We start from the raw sequence: 22,271 nt of genomic DNA, 5'->3' as shown, positions 1-22,271 counted from the left end.
ATATATTTCTGGAACACTAGAATAAGATAACTGATATTCCGTCACTCAGAGTGTATGAGCTTTAGTGTTAATTATCTATGAAACCAACTACAATGACATCTTGTTGCTTTTGCAGTCTTCAGTCCAAAGACAGTTTCAACCCCCTTCCCCCACTTCCCTCCAGCATTAAGTTGGTGATCCCTTGTCTCAGAATGTGTTCCTATCACTTGATTCCTTCTTCTAGTCAGGTTGTGCCAATAGATTTATTTTCTCCCCAGTTCTATTCAGTATCTCCTCATTAGTTGAGTGAGATACCCGGAACTCATCTGCTACTTTAAGTGTCTCGTTTCCTAATCTTATTCCCTCAGCATCACCTGATTTAATTCAACTGCACTCCATTATGCTTTTTCAGCTTGTGTTGATACTCATTTTATACCCTCCTTTCAAGACACTGTCCATTATATTCAACTGCTCTTCCAACTGCTGTTTGGTTTCTGTACAAGTTGCAAAGCCTTTTGCTCCCTATGTTTTGCCCCTTCTGCCTTCATAACTTAAAGATAGTATTCCAGTAAGTACTGTCAAAAGCTTTCTCTGAGTCTACAAATGCTATAAATGTAGGTTTGCCTTTGCTTAACCTATCTTTTAAGAAAAGTCATAGAGTTAGTACTGCCTTTCAAGCTCGTACATTTCTCTGGAATCCATGCAGATCTTTCTTGAGATGAGCCTTTACCAGTTTTTCCATTCTTTGTAAAGAATTCATGTTAGTATTTTGCAGGTATGACTCATTAAACTGATAGTTAGGTAGTTTTCACACCTGCCAACACTTGCTTTCTTTGGAATTGGAATTATTATATTCTTCTTGAAGCCTGAGGGTATGTCACCCATCCCATACATCTTGCACACCAAATGGAATAGCTTTGTCACACCTGTCTCTCCCAAGGTTATCAGTTGTTCTGACGGAATGTTGTCTACTCCTGGGACCTTGTTTCGACTTACGTTTTTCAGTGCTGTGTCAAATTTTTTTCACAGTAGCATATCTTCCATCTCATCTTCACCTAGTTCCTCTTCCCATCTCTCTAGTATTGCCTGCAAGTACAATTCCCTTGTAGAGATCCTCTATGTACTCCCTACACTTTTCAGCTTTCCCTTCTTTGTATAGGAGTGGTTTACCATCTGAGCTCTTTATATTCATACAGCTACTTGTCGTTTCTCCCAAGGCCACTTCAATTTTCCTGTAGTTAGTATCTATCTTTCCCCTAGCGATATGTGCTGCTAAATCCTTACATTTGTCCTCTAGCCATTCCTGCTTAAGAGGGGATGTAGAAGAAAATGGATGTGTTTGATCATGGCACTGTTGAAAACTTTCACAACACATGCTGTCACACAAGAAACATTTTCACAAAAATTACCTTACTTACAACATTCATACTGTGGTAGGTGATTCTTAGTAAACAGACAAGCAAACATGTGGAACAGTTTTTAATATCAGTTTTAGAGCTCTCACAATTTATTTTAAAAATTTATGCGTATGAAACTTAGCAATTTCAATTTCACAGAAAAGTAAATAATTTTGACAGAAATACACTTAGAAAAAATTTGTACCCCAGGAAGTTGTGTTATATTATGAACAAAGTCTGCAGAAAATTTCACTTTTCTATCTCCAATGATTCAGTGGAAAATGTTCCTTATACACTGAAAAATGAAAGTTTCAGGAAATGCACATAAAAGATTTTATAAGGATTTACACCATAAACTAGTACCTTAATGTTGACCATAACCATACATTTGGTCTTCTTGCTCTTTGTGTACCTGTTTCCTTTTTATCTGATGTTTCTGGCATGCCCTTTTGGCTATATGCTTCACAGACTGTTCAGGAAGTACAACACGCACAGTACCTATCTTCTTCAATAGCTTCTCAGTGATGCAACCTGCAACAAACCCTAGTCCAGTAATGGTACTTATTCTTCCAATGTTACCATCATTAAGCACCAGACATGCATCATATATGGCAATTTTAACAACAGTAGAGGAGCTAAATGTTGTTTTTGGGCATCTCTTCCAAATGAGACTATTCAAGCTCTCATTTGGGTTTTGTGTTCCACCATGGATGAGCTAGAAATTATAATGTTGGCTTTATGTTGTTTAAGACTGCCTCAGGAAGACTGTATTTATGTGAATAGGTTTTGTTTTCTGCTTTCACCTGCTTATATTTGCTCCAGGATATATCACACAATTCATGCACTGGCTTCTCATCAGTTGACAACTTGTGAAAAAATATTGCCCACACAGCGTTCTGCATTGCCTTCAAATCTCCAGTGTTTTGCCTTATTGCTTTGCCATAATATATTTGCAAATTGTGGATCTCTTTGTCAGTCAGGCATTGTGGCCCACCCATTGGCTATCCATCTTTGAGTTTTACACCTTTTTGTTCTTGTTTCAGTTTCAGAAGTCTCTCGCCCATCCTCTTCTGAATGTGCATGACACACACTAGCTTTCCAGTGTTACATTCATTTCCATAAGGCTTGCTTTCTACAACAGATTTGAAAGCACTAGAGTCTTCATCACCAAGATAGTTCACATATCTAACTCCATGCCTCATTTCACTCTGATGAAAGATTAATTTCATTCCTGCTGGCTCCTGCCACCACTAGAACCATCATAATTGTTGCTGCAAATTATGTATTTTGTTTGCCATTCTCTCTCTTCCTCCTCATTGTCTAACATCTTCCTCTGTGCACAAATAGAGCAGTATTTGGACATCACCTGCAAATCCAAAACTTTTCCTGTATCAACATTTATAACTGATGAAACACCATGTAGGGAGGTGTGGCCCCTTCTCATCCATGTGCTATCACACGAAACACATAGATCTGTAGAAGGCAAAGTGTCATTTACTTCTGTCTGAATGTCTTTGTTAAATGAAACTGCCTCGTTCACTTCTGCTCACAAACTGCTGTTGCATTCTGTTACCAAGGTGTTCAGAAGATGATTGTTTAGTGTTGAATACGAGGCTGATGGAGATGGCATATTCATTATTGCACAAAACAAATTGCTATTTTCCCTTCCAACACCAACACATCTCATCCCATAGCAGAATCTTATGTTGGCTTCATACACCCAATTCTTAGCAGTTGATGTTTTGAATTGAATGTCAGTTTGACAGCTGTCACAGACAGGTGCATATTACACACAATACTATGTCTGTCATTGCTATCATATGATCTTAAAGACTTATTGCCACAGTTACCACATGCACATGAATTTCTAATAAAAGAACACATAATTTCTAAATCAGTTGTTTTAAAACTACTATTCACTTAGTCGTTAGTGGACTGAAATTCTACACCAGTTCCAAGTGTCTTCTGTGAACTGCTCATTGTCTTAGTTTAACAATTATCTTCCGCTGAATTATGTTGACTCACATGTATTCACATGTAAATGGCGAAATTTAGCCACTTTCTTAAACACTTTACCACTATATCTTGGCATTTTAAATGGTAAATCATACAAAAAAGCTTGAACACAATCATAATTCTCTCACTAACAGCAGAACTGAAATGTTTATATTTCTGCACCACATACCAGACAATAACAGCTGCCAAAGATACCTAGTGGAAGGCAAAGATAACATAACGTAAACGGGTCCACAGCATTCTATACTCTTCCGAAGCTTTTATGACAGCAGGAAGTAATAAAACATCGTAAAGAAGAGAGAGTGTCGTGTAGAAAAATGGGCACAGTGATGTGCAGAGATTGGAACAAGACTGCTTTTTTATCATTTGTAGTTCAAATTAATCTGTGAAAATTGGAGACAGTATTTCTGACATGCTACAGAACTACCTGACGTCAAAATTGTTTTGATCATTTTTGATCAATTTTGCCTACATCCCCCCTTAACCATTTTGCACTTTCTGTTGGTCTCATTTTTTATATGTTTATACTCCCTTGCGTCTGCTTCATGAATTGCATTTTTGTGTTCTCTCATTTCAATAATTAAATTCAGTATGTCCTGTGATACCCAAAGATTTCTACTAAGCCTTGTCTTTTTATCTATTTTATCCTCTGATGCCTTCACTGTTTCATCGCTCAAAGCTTCCCCTTCATCTTCTACTGCATTCCTTTCCTCTTTTCTTGTCAATCGTTGCCTAATACTCCCTCTGAAACTCTCAACAACCTCTGGTTCTTTCAAGCTATCCAAGTTTCATCTCATTGATTTCCTACCTTTTTCAGTTTTAATCTACTGTTCATAACCAACAAATTGTGCTCAGCATTCACATCTTTCCCTGGAAATGTCTTTCAATTTTAAATCTGGTTTCAAAATGTCTGTCTTACCATTATACAGGATGAGTCACAAACTATTACCACCAAAAATAACTCCAAAGGTATGATAGGAGCTGAAAAGTTTGTGGGGGAAAACTACTTATTTTCTGATAGTGGCTATCAAGGCAAATCCAATTATGTGTAACAGTAAGGTCTTTGAAAGTCAACAAAGGTCAAAAAGGTGGCATGGACGTCCATTTACAGAAGATGTTCGAAGTGATGACCATTTGTATCAGTGCAGTGCTGCAATATTCTTATCATGGACTGAGTGATATTCCTTATCACATCGGCACTTATTGAAGCACATGCTCTGACAATTCTCTCTCGCATACCTTCAGGTGTAGTTGGAACGTCTTTATAAACAACGTCGTTTATGGATCCCCACAAGAAAAAATCCAGAGGTATCAAGTCTGGCAAATGAGCCAGCCACGACACATCTCCTCCACATCCAATCCAATAATTTGGGAATTGTCTCTGCAACTCATTTCTAGCCATCAGCAAAAAATGTGCTGGACACCCATCATGTTGATACCACATTCTGTTCTTTGTTCCTCAAGGTATTTTTTCCAGATCTAAAGTTTCTTGCAGGAGTATGGTGAACTTCCTACCATTAAGATTTCCTTCGATGAAATAGAGGCCTATAATTCTGTCCTCCAGAATCCCACACCATACATTCATGAACCTCAGTTTTTGGTGTGCAACTTGCTGCAGCCAACATGGATTTTCAGTTGCCCAATAATGCTTGTTATGCAGATTAACATTTTTGTGGTTCGTGAATGTAGCCAAACCAAATTAATATATGTGTTGTCCCTCTGAATCTGAAGTTCAGCCCATCAGCAAAAGTCAACACAACTCATACAATCCTTACCATTTAATTCTTTGTGGTGACTGATATGGTAAGGATGATACTTATGGCAATGCAGAAGACAAGCAACACTACTCTGGCTCAAGCCAGATTCCCTTGCGATTTGACGCAAATTGGCACAAGGATCTCGAACCACAGTGGCAAGAGTACCAATTTCAGTTTCCTTGTTGGTAAGTTTCCTTTGCCAGATATGTTTCCGATGCATTAAAGATCCAATTGTGTTCAGTTTATCATGCAAATATTTGAATTTCTGACGTGTAGGGTGAGTACATTGAGGATATCTTTCAGTGTATAAGTCTATAGGTCTCACTGAATTTCGTTGTCATTCTCCATAGATGGGAAGCATATCGGCTTGTTCTTCGAAGGAATACATCACTCACATTTCCTTGATTCAATGATACTAGTCTTACAATTCCTATTAGTGTTGTATTGCAAAACTGTCAAACGTTGTATACATGTCAATGGCACTTTAGATGGATATGCTGTATTCAGCGAATATTTACTATTTACATGATACATGGGAGAGAATTGTCAGAGCATGTGCTTTGATAAGTGCCAAAGTGATAAGGAATACTACTTAATCCATGATAAGAAGATTGCAACACTGCACTGATACCAAAGGTCATCACTTCGAACACCTTCTGTAAATGGATGTTCATGCCACCTATTTGACCTTTGTTGACCTTCAAAGACCTTACTTGTACACATCATTGGATTTGTCTCGATAGCCGCTGTCAGAAAATAATTATTTAACTATAGCATCCCATTAAAAAAAAAAAAAAAATAAAACAAAGTTGACCTTCATATCTCTGATGGGACCCCACCAAGCAACAAAAAACCAACGTCATATTATGGCCCCCATTGTCCCATGCAACATTTGTCCCACGAACTTTTCAGCTACTATCATACTTTCAGAGCTATTATAGGTGCTAATTGTTAGTGACTCACCCTGTATAATCAGTTTGAAACCTTCCAGTGTCTCTTCCACATGTACAGCCCTCTTTGATGAGTCTTAAACCAAGTCTTTGCAATGATTAAATTATGCTCTGTGTAAAATTCTACCAGGCAACTTCTTTCATTCCTTTCTGCCAGTCCATATTAACCTACAGTTTTTTTTCTCTTCCTTTCCCTAACCAAATTACAGCTGTAGTTTCCCCTTGGTTTCAGCTGTTTGCAGTACCAGCACATGATCATTTTGTGTCGATGTTACAAGGCCAGATCAGTCAGTCATCCAGATTGTAGTACCTGCAACTTCTGAAAAGGCCAATGCCCTCTGCAGGAGCAACATGTGTGTCGAGCCTCTCAACAGATACCACTCCATTTTGGTTGAACCTATGGTATAGCTATTTGTATCGCTTAGATACACAAGCCTCCCACCAATGGCAAGGTCCATGAAAAATTTGAAAATATAACATTTCAGAAATATTTTCTCTACTGTGTTTAATGTCTGACTTGACCTTATTATTGTCTGTAGAACACCATATTCAGAAAATTTTGATCATATGTTATGTAGTGGTGCAGTTTCCATGCTAAACTGTAGGTCATCCTATAACAGTCCATATGGCCGAGTAAAGCAAGGGCGTACCACTCTCAGTAACATTTTGCCCAGAAAGCACTTTTGTGTCGAACTAACCATTGTGAGATGTCCAACTTCACTTTTTCGTTTCTTACAGAAATTTCTGTTTTAAGTTGACCTTGTAGCTACTTCATGTTTAAAATCAGTTATTCCAAATTGTGCCTTCTGTTTTTTTTTCAGTGTGGAAATTATACAAACAGTGAAGACATCTAGTAGAAACAAAAATGAACGTTTTTCCTTATATTTGTCATCCGTTCTCATGAATGGCTTGTGCATAATAAAGAACAGACAATGTGAACTGCTGCTTGGTAATTAATTAGTTATCTTTCCTAGTCTCCCTGTAGTTACATGATTCGTAGTTTGTGTTACTGATGTCATAATTACTGACTATTCTTTTACAGACCAAGTGAAGGACTGGTTTATGTTTCAAGTGGCTGCAAAAACATTGCATGAAGAGTAAGTCAATGATTGATGTAAGCTTGTAAAATTAGACTGATAAAAGTGTAAGTGATCACAAATTTTGCTATAATTGAGGCATAACAGAGTTTAATAATTTTATTTTTGGTCTTATCAGTAAGGAAGAGTTTATGTATGTCATCTGGCACTTATTAATGAAAGTAAAATCACATGGATATCAAATAAAATTCATAACAAAAAATATTTGTGGCACGACTGGAGATTTTTTGGCAGGAAAGCATGTTACCTTGGGTGGAGAGTCATCGGCAGATGTAGACATAACTTTAGGCATGCCATGGGGTATTGTGTTGGGACCACTGCTGTTATACACTCATTAAGGATAATACTGATAGATAGTGAAACAATACTCTGGTGGACGGTTTGTGGGTTTAAATCACCTCGGGGTATGACCATGCGGTGCATTTGACCTGCGGTCATTGCACGGTGGCAGCAGTCCACAAACACAGAGGTGTGTTGATGCATGTCAGAGTACGGTGCAGCGAGTAAGTGTACAGGCGTTTTCAGACATGCTAATGGTGACTGTGTGTTGAAAATGGTTCAAAGAACACATATTGATGACGTTATGAACGGTAGAATACTAGGGTGGCTGGAGGCTGGTAAAACACAGCAGGTCATAGCACGGCCCCTCCTTGTGCCACAAAGTGTGATCTCACGATTACGGCAATGATTCCAGTAGACAGGAAACGAGTCCAGACGCTGCAGTACGGGATGTCCACAGTGTACAACACCACAAGAAGACCGATATCTCAACATTAGTGCCCACAGACGGCCATGGAGCACGCAGGTAGCCTTGCTCAGGACGTTACCACAGCAACTGGAACAGTTGTCTCCAGACACACAATCTACAGATGACTGAACAGACATGGTTTATTTGCCTGGAGACCTGCAAGGTGCATTCCATTGACCTCTGGTCACAGGAGATCTTGTAAAGCCTGATGTCAAGAACACAGTACATGACCATTGGAACAGTGGTCCTAGGCTATGTTCATGGACGAGTCCAGGTATAATCTGAAGAGTGATTCTCGCCGCGTTTCAATCTGGAACCAGGAACCAGATACCAACCCCTTAATGTCCTTGAAAGGGACCTGTATGGAGGTTGTGGTTTGATGGTGTGGGGTAGGATTATGATTGGTGCACGTACACCCCTGCATGTCTTTGACAGAGGAACTGTAACAGGTCAGGTGTATCAGGATGTGATTTTGCACCAGTGCTTCCACCTTTGCAGGGGTGCAGTGGGTCCCACCTTCCTCCTGATGGATGATAAAGCATGGCCCCACCGAGCTGCCATCGTGTACCTTGAAACAGAAGATATTAGGCAAATGGAGTGGCCTGCCTGTTCTCCAGACCTAAACCACATCGAGCACATCTGGGATGCTCTCGGTCAACGTATCGCTGCATGTCTTCAAACCCCTATGACACTTCAGGAGCTCCAACGGCACTGGTGCAAGAATGGAAGGCTATACCCCTGCAGCTGCTCGACTACGTGATCCAGAGTATGCCAACCCGTTGTGCAGCCTGTGTACGTGTGCATGGTGATAATATCCCATATTGATGTTGGGGGACATGTGCAGGAAACAGTGGCATTTTGTAGCACACGTGTTTCGGGACGGTGTTCTCAACTTATCACCAATACTGTGGTCTTACAGATCTGTGTCGTGTGTGCTCCCTATGTGCCTATGCTATTAGCGCCAGTTTTGTGTAGTGCCACATTGTGTGGCACCACATTCTGCAATTATCCTTAATTTATGAGTATGAGTGTATATTAATGACTGACAAAGTTAACAGTAACCTCACATTTTTAGCAGATGGTGCCGTTATCTGTAATGAAGTAATGCCTGAAAAAATTTGCACAAATATTCAATCAGATCTTGATAAGATGTCAAAGTTGTGTGAATATGAGAAACTTGCTTTATAGGTACAGAGATGTAAAATTATGCACTTCACAGAATGAAAAAAAAGTTGTATCCTATGGTGACAGTATTGGTGAGTTGCAGTTGGAATCATTCAACTCATACAATTACCAAGGCTTGACAATCTGGAGGAATAGGAAATGGAAAAAGCACATATGCTCAGTCATAGGTGAGCAGGTGGAGACTTCTGTTCATTGGTAGAATATTAGGTAAATGCGATCAGCCAACGAAGTTGATTGTAGACAAGACACTCATATGACCCATTCTGGAATATTGCATGAGTGTGTGAGACCAATACCAAGCATAACTAATGGGATGTTTAATGTATTCAGAGAAGGGCAGTTGAAACAGTCTCAAGTTTGTTTGACAGTTGGCAGAGTGTCACAGAGATGCTCTAAAACTTAATCTGACAGATGCTTGGAAATAGACACCAACTATCCTGCCTATTTACAACATTTGAGGAACTAACCTTAAGTGAGGTATTTTAGTTGGATTGTGTTAAAACCCCACCATATCACTCCCATAGTTACTGCAAAGGCAAGAAAAGACCAATTACGGGACACAGATTTTTGTTTAAGTAATAATTATTCTCACATTCCGTACATGAATGGAATGAGAAGAAGCCCTAATTAGTAGAAAAATGACTAGTACACTCCGTAATGCACTTCAGTGGTTTGCAGACTATAGATGTATATGTAAATATAGAATTGAAAAGTGGATATGGGAATTTGAGATAGACTGGATTTTTTTTTTTTGTTCTGTAAATGATGAATTGCAACATCACTACTAAATCAAAAGCATTGCTGTGCCCTATGCTGACTGCTGGCACTGTTAGAACAGATACCAAATATGCTTAACCCATAGACACATGGAGTAAACCAACAAAAATGATGGAATACAATGCCATCAGTGCTGCCATACAAAGTGTGAGTACAGTTCAAAAATTCAAATGTGTGTGAAATATTATGGGACGTAACTGCTAAGGTCATCAGTCCCAAAGCTCACACACTACTTAACCTAAATTATTCTAAAGGACAAACACACACACTCATGCCTAAGGGAGGACTCGAACCTCCGCCAGGACCAGCCGCACAGTCCATGACTGCAGCGGTGAGTACAGTTTTTGGTCTATCAGGGAACCATTCAAGATCCACCTGTGTGAAAGAAACTCCTACAAATAATATGTGATAGTAAAGATGTACAATGATAAATGGATGAATGCCTGAATGCCTGCTCTGATCATATGTACTATGCAATAGGTTTTTAATACTCCACTTTTTGCAATATGATCTGATTAAATATCCAGCTTTAGACTTAGTGGGATGCTTGTGTGGAAAATACATGTTTAAAATTTGCTTGTTAGTGCTGTATATTGTGAAAGTATATGTTGGTAAGTGATGCAAAGAAAAACAAAACTAGAGGAATAAAAGGTATTAATTTTTCTCTATGAAATTGTCATTTGATGCTCCCACTGCCTTCCATCACCATGGAAGCTACAAGAAAATAAATGTGACAGATCCCAAACTCATATGAAGGATGGAAGATTTGAGTCCACCAATCTATTAAGGTGGGATCATTACAGATGCTTAGCCTGCCATGAGCAGCAGTATTGATTTAGTAATCAAGAAGCTCAATTGGCTGAAGGAAGAAGCCGAGGAAACAGGACTACAGATTTACTTTCACAAAACAAACTACATGTCTTATCCAGTGATGGACCAGAATGATCACATATTATGGTAAGATTACTCAGGTCAATAAATCTAAATACTTAGGTGAGGTGATCCAGTAGATTAGGCTAGAATGAAAATGATCAGTAGTAAGAAACCAAAAGTAAATTTGACCTATTATCTGACAAAACAATTCTGTGGTAAGAAGTTATTCAGTTTTGGAGCCAAGTTTTCAAACCAGAAGGTCCCATACACATTAAATACTTTGACATAATGCTTAGGAACTAATCAGCCATTTGAGAAAAATGAGTATGCAGGATACTGGAAGATTACTATAATAATAATAATAATAAATTTCAAGAATACAAGAAAGAAAATGAATTTTTTGCTATGCAGTGTAATGCCTGGTGTTTTGAAACTTACTTGCAAATGAAAACTGGACTGAGACTTGAACCAAGACTCTTTCCTTTCACAGGAAATTTTCTTACTGACTGAAGTACCCAGGTACAATCTCTGACCTGCTCTCACTGCTCTTCTTCCGCCAGTATCTTTCTCATATCATCCAGGCTTCACGGAAGTTCTCATACGTACCTTGCAGGACTAGCTCTCTTGGAAGGAAAGATATTGTAGAGAAATGGTTTACCACACTCTTGGAGATTATTTCCAGAATGAATTTTTCCGTCTACAGTGGAGTGTGCACTGTTTTGAAACTTCCTGTCTGCACATTTTTTAGTCTCACATTGACAAACTGGGAAAATTACTATTCATTATCAGAAATGATACTAAATTTACTGCAAAATCAGCTAAGGATCTCTGAAAACTACTGAACACAGATAGTTTGTAAGCACAAAAATTATGTTGTATCAGATTTGTTAGAAGATCTTCACATAATAAGGATCACTGAGCATAATGTAGTTATATCAGAAACGATCACCAAGGCATATAATACTACTACAAATAATTATAAAATTTACATGTTCCAAGAAATTCATAGACAGGCACAACGAATTGGAGCTCAAACATTTAATTGTGAGAGGGTTTAATGCAGAGACATATGTTTGGCCATAAGTTTTAAGGGTATAGAGTTGTAATATCAAGCAAGTTAGCACATGAGTAAAGTATACAGGGTGCACATAAAGTCCGGGAACACTTTCAAAGTATTTATTGCACAAGAACTAAACATTGTGCAGATGTCATACATAATTGCATTTTGAAAAGAACCTCTGAAAGTTTTTTTTACAGACATTTGATATGCGAACTATGAGTGACCTGGCAGACATCAATATGGTAATCAGATTTTTACCATATCTGTCCCAGCATAGGTTCGTTGACTGTGGCAGTCGCTTCCCCTATTCTCTCCCAGAGCTCTGGTGCTTCATGTGGTAGAGGCGGTACATACACCAGACCTTCAATGTATCCCCACAGAAAAAAAGTCCCACGGAGTGAGATCTGGTGATCGGGGAGGCCATTTCATGAAACAGCTGTCCCTTCTCTAACACGGCCGAGCCATCGATGTGGCAGCTCCATGTTCAGGTAACCACAAATTTCATGATGAAAATGGGGTGGAGCCCCATCCTGCTGAAAGATGAATGGAGAGTCCGTTTGAATTTGAGGCATCAGCCATTGCTGCAACATGTCCAAGCAGGAATATCCAGTGTCGGTGCTCTTGGTGAAGAAGAATGGACAATACAGTTTTCGATGTGATAAGGAGCAAGAAGCATTTACCTTTGGGGAATCATGCCCAAATTGAATGCATTCATGTGGATGCTTTGTACCCCAGATTCGACAGTTGTGCCCCCCATTAGTGTGGAAAGTGGCTTCGTAGCTAAAAATTAAGCAATTAACAATGCCATCCACATCCTCATTCAATTGTTGCAACTGCAAACAGATTTCAAAATGCTCATCTTTGTTGTCATCATTGAGCTTCTGCACTAGCTCCAATTTGAATGGTTTCATATAAAATTTCTGTTGCAGCACTTTCCACACTGTCATTAGAGCCATTTCGAGTTCATGGGATGCATGACACACTGATTTCTTTGGGCTCCTTATGAATGTCGCTCGTACGCACTCCACATTCACTTCACTCACACTGGGACGTCCGCTGCTCTTTCCCAGGCAAAAGCAACCCGTCGTAAAGAATTTGTTGTGCCAGTGCTAAATGGCCTTCCTTGTTGGTGGCTTCTTACCGTTCTTGGTTCTAAACATCCATTGAAAAGCTGTAGCACACTTGTTTTTGTCGAACTCAAACATACAGAAAGCACACTCCGCACCTGAACTCACCATGTTTGTGACTAGCACTGACGATCATCAAATTACCAAATTACGCTGTTGCGGTATACATGAAAAAAAAAACTTTCAGGGTTTCTCTTCAAAATGACATATGTATGATATCTGTACAATGTTTGGTTCTTGTGCAATAATAACTGAAAGTCTTCCCGGACTTTATGTACACCCTGTATTATTTAGCTTGGTAAAAATTAGTTTTTTGCAAAGGAAGAGGTCAATGTTTGCTATGTTCAATGCAATTTACTAAAGCTTGGTTGTGAAAGCTCTACCAAAGATGATATTTAAGGGGCCTACAAAGACAGTTTTAAAAGGAAAAAAAACCTCAATACAAATTTTATAAGAAAGTAAATCAGTGTTGATCCTTTCATAGATGTTTAGTTTTCTGTAAGTCACTTTTTTTTTGCTTTAAGAAGAGTATATCTCTAAATTTATTTCCTCTTTTAATAATCTGATGTTCAGGAGTAATGGCCCATTTAGTGTTAATTTCTGTTATGGTTCATGTCCATTGAAAACATCTTCTTGAACTTCTTCCTGTGTTCAGTTACTGAGTAGTCACCTTTGCTTCCAGCCTAAATCAAATGTTAAGTTTTAATAGTATTATTGCAGTAATGAGCTCTGAAACGAACTTGGCAAACTCTGTAGAAAACAGTGCAGCTGACTGCAAAGGTTTTTGTGATGAAATTATCCAGTAAATTCTTTTTGGTTTATGAGGATTTTGCAGCTTTTAACAGGATACTGAAGTACATTTGTTTTCCAAGTGTTCAAGCAAATAAAATGTGTGTTGCACCATGCTGAAGACATAGCTGGCCTAAGGGTACCATGAAATAAAAATGTTCCCTGTGTTAGTGGCAATAAGGCAATAATTATGTGAAAACATGCCATTTGTATGGTTTTAGAGCATGATAATGTCTCAATTAATATACTACATTAAGTGGCTGATGATGTTCCCATTCAAGCAATGCCAAAATACTTGTATTCATTTAAGAGGATATAAAATTTAAGACTTGTAATAGCAGGAATAACTTTGCTGAATAAGTGAAATGTCAGAAAATACATTGCTTTCAATAAATTTGATATAGTGTCTAATTTGCACAGTCCACAACCACCAATCACAAATCTCCTACAACTGACCCCAGTCAGATGCTAATTAGTGAAACAGGAAATTACCTTAGTAGGACAAGATTCGTGTGACTTCACTCTGCATTGTTGCCAAATTTATTCAAGATGGCGGCGTGTAGACTTGGCAGCAGCGCATGGCGTCATCCAAGATGACGGCTTTTGTCGAGAAAATAGGCCAATATGGCTACGCCCACTATCCTAACCCCCAGAAAAAAATGTCAGGAATTTTGAATTTTGGCGGGAAAATAGATCAATATTGCTACGTCCACTAACCTAACGCTCCAGAAAAAATTGGCGCCAAATTCAAATTCCAACAAGATAATGCATACAAAACCGTACTTGTCTTTGTTATTATTCATTGTCATTGATTATCATTTATTAACATTCATTATCATTTATTATTATTTATATCATGCACGTGTGTATGCAGTCCAACTGTGTTAGTTCAAACGTCTGCCACCAGAGAGCGCCGCTGTGACGTCATTCAAGATAGGCGGATTTTGGCGGCAAGAAAGCCGATTGGGCTACCTCCACTAACCTAACCCTCCAGAAATAATTTGCGCCAAATTCTAATTCCAACACGATAATGGCTGCAAATACCATACTCATCTTTATTATTATTCATTATTATTTATTATCATTCATCATTTATTATTATTGGTTTATCTCCACTAGAAAATTGCGCCATGTTCAGACTCCAACACTAAAATGTCTCGAGAATTGTACTTATATTTTTTATTATTTATTATCATTTGTTATTATTTATTCAAGATGTCCGATTTTTGTGGCGAGACAGCTATTTGTGTTACATCCATAACAAAAATCTATCACAAGTTCAAATCCCAACACCATAATCGATCACACGTACAAAATAGTCCACATCCTATGAACTTTCGCACTCACTTATCTTTTTTCACTGTTAACCTATCAAAATCGCATCAAATAATAAAGTGCACTCATAGTAACCTAAGTGACATCCTTTGATTTTGCAGGGGGAAAGGGACTGAAGTCTTTATTTCAAGTAGTACGGTCATCACTTGTTCTCCAACACAATCAGTACACATCTTCGAGATTGCAGCAACATCTGGTGGAGTCGCCACGACATCCGCGGTCCAACCGAATTAGTTCAAATCGTCGCCACCCCCTGTCCCCACCAGCCAGCGCGCGGGAGCTGGCCTGTGCTAGCCGCTAGACCAGTGATCGCTCCCACGTCGTAAACATGCAAAGTTCTCAACTCAAATTCCTATTCAAACAAAAGTAAGAACTCTCTCAATATAGCACCCTCCTACCTGCAAGTGAATCTAACTCAAACTTCTCAACTCAAACCCCTGTCTACAGAAAATAAGAACTCACTCAAATTCTATATTGGCCCTCAAATACTTAACCTTCTCTTTATTCACACAAAATTCTCTCTTTACCAAGAAAAAAAATGCTAACAATATTCATCTCCAGACTTTCTAAATCATTTCCCTCAGCTCTTACTAATGCCATTCTTAATACCACAACCTCCAATTACACTTATATAACATACTTTTTAATAATAAATGCTGTCTGTGACATCACAAAGACATGTAGCTGTTAACATGTGATTGTTACACTGGCTCTGAAGCCAGTTTATTTGCTGTGTTTACAGACTGAAGACATGTGACTTCATCATGATCTTTACAGTCTTACTAATTGCTCCATTATTCCATTTTCAAGTATGTCTAGAGTGATGTGATGTCCATATTGAATCATTAGTGGACTGTTTTGTAACCATCACTGCTTTATTAAGATCGTAAATGATGCCAAGATGTTGAAATTAAATGTTAGTTATGATGTGACAGCAGTCTGACAGTTCCAGTCTTACGATGCTCTAGCATCTGTCTGTATGTGTGTGTGTGTGTGTGTGTGTGTGTGTGTGTGTGTGTGAGAGAGAGAGAGAGAGAGAGAGAGAGAGGTGCTCATAGCAAAAGGAAAATGGGGCAGTTGGTATTATTCGAAAGAGCTGAAACATATATTGATAAGTAATGGTGGTGTCCTGGTATTACAAAAAACAAAAAAGAAAATAATTTGTGTCTAAAAATGACAAAAAATAAAAAAAGCAATACTGAAATGAAAAGCCTTTTTCATGTTGCATCTCACCATGTGCTGTTTTGCACACAGACTGATAACTGAGGCACTTATTGGAAGAAGAACCTATCCAAACTAATGAACTAAAACGAGTTATACTTCCATGTGACACAGCTATTTCTGTAATAGAACTGCTGAGAAGGAGAACACTAGTAGTTTACTCACATGGACAATGAATTGCACTGTACTTTTCCAGGAACACAATTGAGGAAATTTTGAAGCTAGCTGTATAAGAGAAAATATTACTTATTTGGAGGAATATAGATACTCAGTTTTCCCTTGCTCCATTTGTGAGTGAAACAGTAAGGGAAATGATTAGTAGTGGTACAACATGCCATTCGCCATGCACCGTACGGTGGCTTACAGTGTAGGTGCAACCACAACGAAGGGGTATCTGTTGAGAGGCCAGACAAACGTGTGGTTCCTGAAGAGGGGCAGCAGCCTTTTCAGTAGTTGCAGGGGTAGCAGTCTGGATGATTGACGGATCTGACCTTGCAACACTGACCAAAACGGCCTTGCTGTGCTGTTACTGCGAACGGCTGAAAGCAAGGGGAAACTACAGCCGTAATTTTTCCCGAGGGCATGCAGCTTTACTGTATGGTTAAATGATGATGGTGTTCTCTTGGGTAAAATATTCCGGAGGTAAAATAGTCCCCCATTCGGATCTTCGGGCGGGGACTACTCAAGAGGACGTCATTATCAGGAGAAAGAAAACTGACATTCTACAGATCGGAGCGTGGAATGTCAGATCACTTAATCTGGCAGGTAGGTTAGAAAATTTAAAAAGGGAAATGGATAGGTTAAAGTTAGATATAGTGGGAATTAGTAAAGTTTGGTGGCAGGAGGAATAAGACTTTTGGTCAGGTGAATACAGGGTTATAAATACTAAATCAAATAGGGGTAATGCAGTAGTAAGTTTAATAATGAATAAAAAAAATAGGAATGCGGGTAAGCTACTACAAATAGCATAGTGAACGCATTATTGTGGCTAAGATAGACACGAAGCCCACGCCTACTACAGTAGTACAAGTTTATATGCCAACTAGCTCTGCAGATGATGAAGAAATTGAAGAAATGTATGATGGAATAAAGGAAATTATTGGGATTGTGGAGGGAGACGAAAATTTAATAGTCATGGGTGACTGGAATTCGTCAGTAGGAAAAGGGAGAGAAGGAAACATAGTGGGTGAATATGGATTGGGGCTAAGAAATGAAAGAGGAAGCTGTCTATCAGAATTTTGCACAGAGCAGAACTTAATCATAGCTAACACTTGGTTCAAGAATCATAAAAGAAGGTTGTATACATGGAAGAATCCTGGAGATACTAGAAGGTATCAGATAGATTCTAGAATGGTAAGACAGACATTTAGGAACCATGTTTTAAATTGTAAGACATTTCCAGGGGCAGATGTGGACTCTGACCACAATCTATTGGTTATGAACTGTAGATTAAAACTGAGGAAACTGCAAAAAGGTGGGAATTTAAGGAGATGGGACCTGGATAAACTGAAAGAACCAGAGGTTGTTCAAAGTTTCAGGGAAAGCATAAAGGAACAATTGTCAAGAATGAGGGAAAGAAATACAGTAGAAGAAGAATGGGTAGCTCTGAGGGTTGAAGTAGAGATGGAAGCAGAGGATCAAGTAGGTAAAAAGACGAGGGCTGCTAGAAATCCTTGGGTAACAGAAGAAATATTGAATTTAATTGATGAAAGGAGAAAATATAAAAACGCAGTAAATGAAGCAGGCAAAAAGGAATATAAGCGTCTCAAAAATGAGATCGACAGGAAGTGCAAAATGGCTAAGCAGGTATGGCTAGAGGGCAAATGTAAGGATGTAGAGGCTTATCTCACTAGGGGTCAGATAGATACTGCCTACAGGAAAATTAAAGAGAGCTTTGGAGAAAAGAGAACCACTCGTATGAATATCAAGAGCTTAGAGGGAAACCCAGTTCTAAGCAAAGAAGGGAAAGCAGAAAGGTGGAAGGAGTATATAGAGGGTCTATACAAGGGCGATGTACTTGAGGACAATATTATGGAATTGGAAGTGGATGTAGATGAAGATGAAATGGGAGATATGATACTGCGCGAAGAGTTTGACAGAGCACTGAAAGACCTGAGTCGAAACAAGGCCCCGGGAGTATACAACATTCCATTGGAACTACTGATGGCCTTGGGAGAACCAGTCCTGACAAAACTCTACCATCTGGTGACCAAGATGCATGAGACAGGCAGAATACCGTCAGACTTCAAGAAGAATATAATAATTCCAATCCCAAAGAAAGAAGGTGTTGACAGATGTGAAAATTACCGAACTATCAGTTTAATAAGTCACAGCTGCAAAATACTAACGCGAATTCTTTACAGACGAATGGAAAAATTGGTAAAAGCTGACCTCGGCAAAGATCAGTTTGGATTCTGCAGAAATGTTGGAACACGCGAGGCAATACTGACCCTACAACTTCTTTTAGAAGCTAGATTAAGAAAAGGCAAACCTACATTTCTAGTTTTTGTAGACTTAGAGAAAGCTTTTGACACTGTTGACTGGAATACTCTCTTTCAAATTCTAAAGGTGGCAGGGAGCGAAAGGCTATTTACAATTTGTACAGAAACCAGATGGCAGTTATAATAGACGAGCGGCATGAAAGGGAAGCAGTGGATGGGAAGCGAGTGAGACAGGGTTGTAGCCTGTCCCCGATGTTATTCAATCTGTATATTGGACAAGCAGTAACGGACACAAAAGAAAAATTCGGAGTAGGTATTAAAGTCCATGGAGAAGAAATAAAAACGTTGAGGTTTGCCGATGACATTGTAATTCTGTCAGAGACAGCAAAGGACTTGGAAGAGCAGTTGAATGGAATGGACAGTGTATTGAAAGGAGGATATAAGATGAACATCAACAAAAGCAAAACAAGGATTATGGAATGTAGTCGAATTAAGTCGGGCGATGCTGAGGGAATTAGATTAGGAAGTGAGACACTTAAAGTAGTAAAGGAGTTTTGCTATTTGGGGAGCAAAATAACTGTTGATGGTCGAAGTAGAGAGGATATAAAATGTAGACTGGCAATGGCAAGGATAGTGTTTCTGAAGAAGTGAAATTTGTTAACATCGAATATAGATTTAAGTGTCAGGAAATCGTTTCTGAAAGTATTTGTATGGAGTGTAGTCATGTATGGAAGTGAAACGTGGACGATAAATAGTTTAGACAAGAAGAGAATAGAAGCATTCAAAATGTGGTGCTACAGAAGAATGCTGTGGATTAGATGGGTAGATCACATAACTAATGAGGAGGTATTGAATAGATTTGGGGAGAAGAGCAGTTTGTGGCACAACTTGACAAGAAGAAAGGACCGGTTGGTAGGACATGTTCTGAGGCATCAAGGAATCACAAATTTAGCATTGGAGGGCAGTGTGAAGGGTAAAAATTGTAGAGGGAGACCAAGAGATGAATACACTAAGCAGATTCAGAAGGATGTAGGTTGCAGTAAGTACTGGGTGATGAAGAAGATTGCACAGGATAGAGTAGCATGGAGAGCTGCATCAAACCAGTCTCAGGACTGAAGACAACAACAACAACAGTGTGATGTATGTAGAAACAGATAAAGAAGAACCAAGTAAAAAATCTGTACAGGGTCACTGAAATGAGGATTACAAGTTTCAAAGATCGTACTTATCTAAATCCAATATTAATAGTAGGTCAGCATACACAGTGCATTGCTTAGGCATCCCAATTGTAATGTTAGATACGTAAGAAAAAAATGATATAGTTTGAAAGAAAAAATCGTAGCCTGTAAAAGGGAAAGGAAAGTGCCATAAGCTATGTGATGCAGTTTTCCATGTTAGATATCCTTCATGCCATGTTAGTTAAATAATCAATTACATCAAATACCAAGACAAAATATGCTATATCCTGTATATTAGATGTTCTGCAGAAGTCTTGAGGCACAAAGTGAAGACATTTCTAAGTCTAACTTGAGGGTATTGATTGTAACCTGGACCTATAGATAGATGTTTAAGACACATATGTAGAGTGGAAAAGCTAACTGGTCTAAGTGTTAGAATTGGTTGGTTGCCACTTTTTTCCTATTGTACTCTGCATTCTGATGTCAGTACAGAACTATATGATTGAAGTAGAAAGTCATATTCATTTTCATCCTATAAGGCACCAAAAGATGGTGCCACCACTATGTGCAGAGGTACTTTGCACTAACAAGATCTAAGTGCCAGAGCATGAACGAATGCCAGCTTTTGTATGAAATCTATCTTGAACTGTAATGTGGTTTTCTGCTCTTTCAGTTTATTATTTTACTAAGATCTGTATGTTTTGTAACATGGATGTCAAAGCTTTTAGTTCATCAGAAAGTGTGAAAAAGAAACAGAAAAGAAAGCTTGTGCAAGAATTCAAAGTTGTTGCGAAATCCTACATTACTTAAGAAACTGTCAATAAGAAAGTGGCAATATGAGATGGCTTCCTAAATGTCAGGAGTCCTGAGTATCTTACACCTCACAAGTTAAAGCCATAACCTTTGTGTGTAGTGTGACAATTGCGCAGTCAGTTGGAGAGCAGAATCATTGTGTGTTACATATTTGTCACTAATGGTTCCTTTGATACCATAAAACACAGGTTTCTTATGGGTGAATTCAGTGGTATAACTTTTGCTCTGATTAAGAAACATCCAAAATGTTCTGAAGTTCCAAATGTGGAAGGCCTTAAAAATATCATTATTTCTGCTAGGCCAGCTCTGCCCCACAAGGTTATAAATATGGCAGGAAAAACTTCATGAATTTGATAGTGCTTCAAGAAAATACATCTTGAGGATTACTATTAACCCTGATTCATGGTTGTGTATCGGAGAAGTGAATCCAGGAGTCTATATGAAGGAAAGCTATAGTGACCTCCTGCAAGGGGAGAAGAAGTTCATTCTGATACAAGAGATCACTGTCCATCATGTGAAATCAACAGAATTTTTGTGCTTCTGTAATATGATGGGGCGATACTGTACAAAGGAAAAGGATATTCACACTATGCTCAAATTTTTGAGCAAAGAGAAAAAGAAATTTTAATGCATTCAAAGTGCCTAACAACTTATTTAAGACCTGAATTTAGATAACATTGGACAATTCAACATGGATGCAGATATTAATTACATTGAAAAATTATAAAAAGTTCCATTGGATCTAGTTATCTAAATGTTGTTGCAGTACCTGACAAATATACAGACATATAAATATATGCAGATGTATTTAATGAGGATAGGACAGGTGGTCTCCTTTGGCTGTGCTGAAGGTTTCAGGTTGGTATTTTCAAAACCTATAAAAAATCAAAATCAGAATGGCCTTCCAATCCTGAGGCCAGTGTCATAACAAATGCACTACCACATTTGGTATATTACCTAGTGTACAATGCTGTATTATTTATACTGGCTTTATTGTATGTGTAATAAAATTAAAGAATTGTGGTCATAAGAAATACTTTTGAGACAGTAAACCCTCAAATGACTGGCATTTGTCTATTTATGAGGAAGAGATTTGGCAGATGTTAATAAAGTATGAGTAATTTGAAAATAGAACTGATGGGTATCAAACAAACATTCATCTAATTTTTGTCATGTTTTGATGTCTACTACAGCCACTCTGTATGTTCCTAATTTAGTATATTATTAATTAAATTATTATACGAATAGCGATGATGTTGTTATGAAAGCCAATGGCTTCTGAGATTGCATAATTTACTGATAATGCTTTTTTCAAATAGTAATGTAAGATAGTTTCTGAAGCTGTTGGTAATATTTGTTCTTTGTGTTACAGCTTGTCTGTTCGTTGGACTATCAGTATGGATAAGCGGCGTAAGTAATTCAAGATTCTTCACAGTTTTGCAAGACACTTTTATTCTCTAGTCATCATTTTCTTAAAAAATTACGTTATCAGAAAGTAGTACTAGAATATTATTTATTTTTTGTTTTG

At 38.3% G+C, this 22,271-nt stretch overlaps 1 protein-coding gene across 2 annotated transcripts in view; it reads left to right on the top strand.

Moving 5' to 3' along the window:
• Positions 1–22,271, top strand: part of LOC126298637 (uncharacterized) — a 247,974-nt gene that overhangs the window by 13,228 nt on the left and 212,475 nt on the right. For both annotated transcript variants that reach the window (XM_049990048.1, XM_049990047.1), the window contains exons 3-5: positions 6,921–7,048; positions 7,142–7,196; positions 22,116–22,153. In XM_049990048.1, the coding sequence (XP_049846005.1) occupies positions 6,921–7,048; positions 7,142–7,196; positions 22,116–22,153 (221 nt within the window). The remainder of the gene's footprint in view (positions 1–6,920; positions 7,049–7,141; positions 7,197–22,115; positions 22,154–22,271) is intronic.

Source organism: Schistocerca gregaria, chromosome X (assembly GCF_023897955.1).
Source record: "Schistocerca gregaria isolate iqSchGreg1 chromosome X, iqSchGreg1.2, whole genome shotgun sequence".
Lineage (NCBI taxonomy): Eukaryota > Metazoa > Arthropoda > Insecta > Orthoptera > Acrididae > Schistocerca > Schistocerca gregaria.
This window is presented reverse-complemented; position numbering and strand designations above follow the sequence as displayed.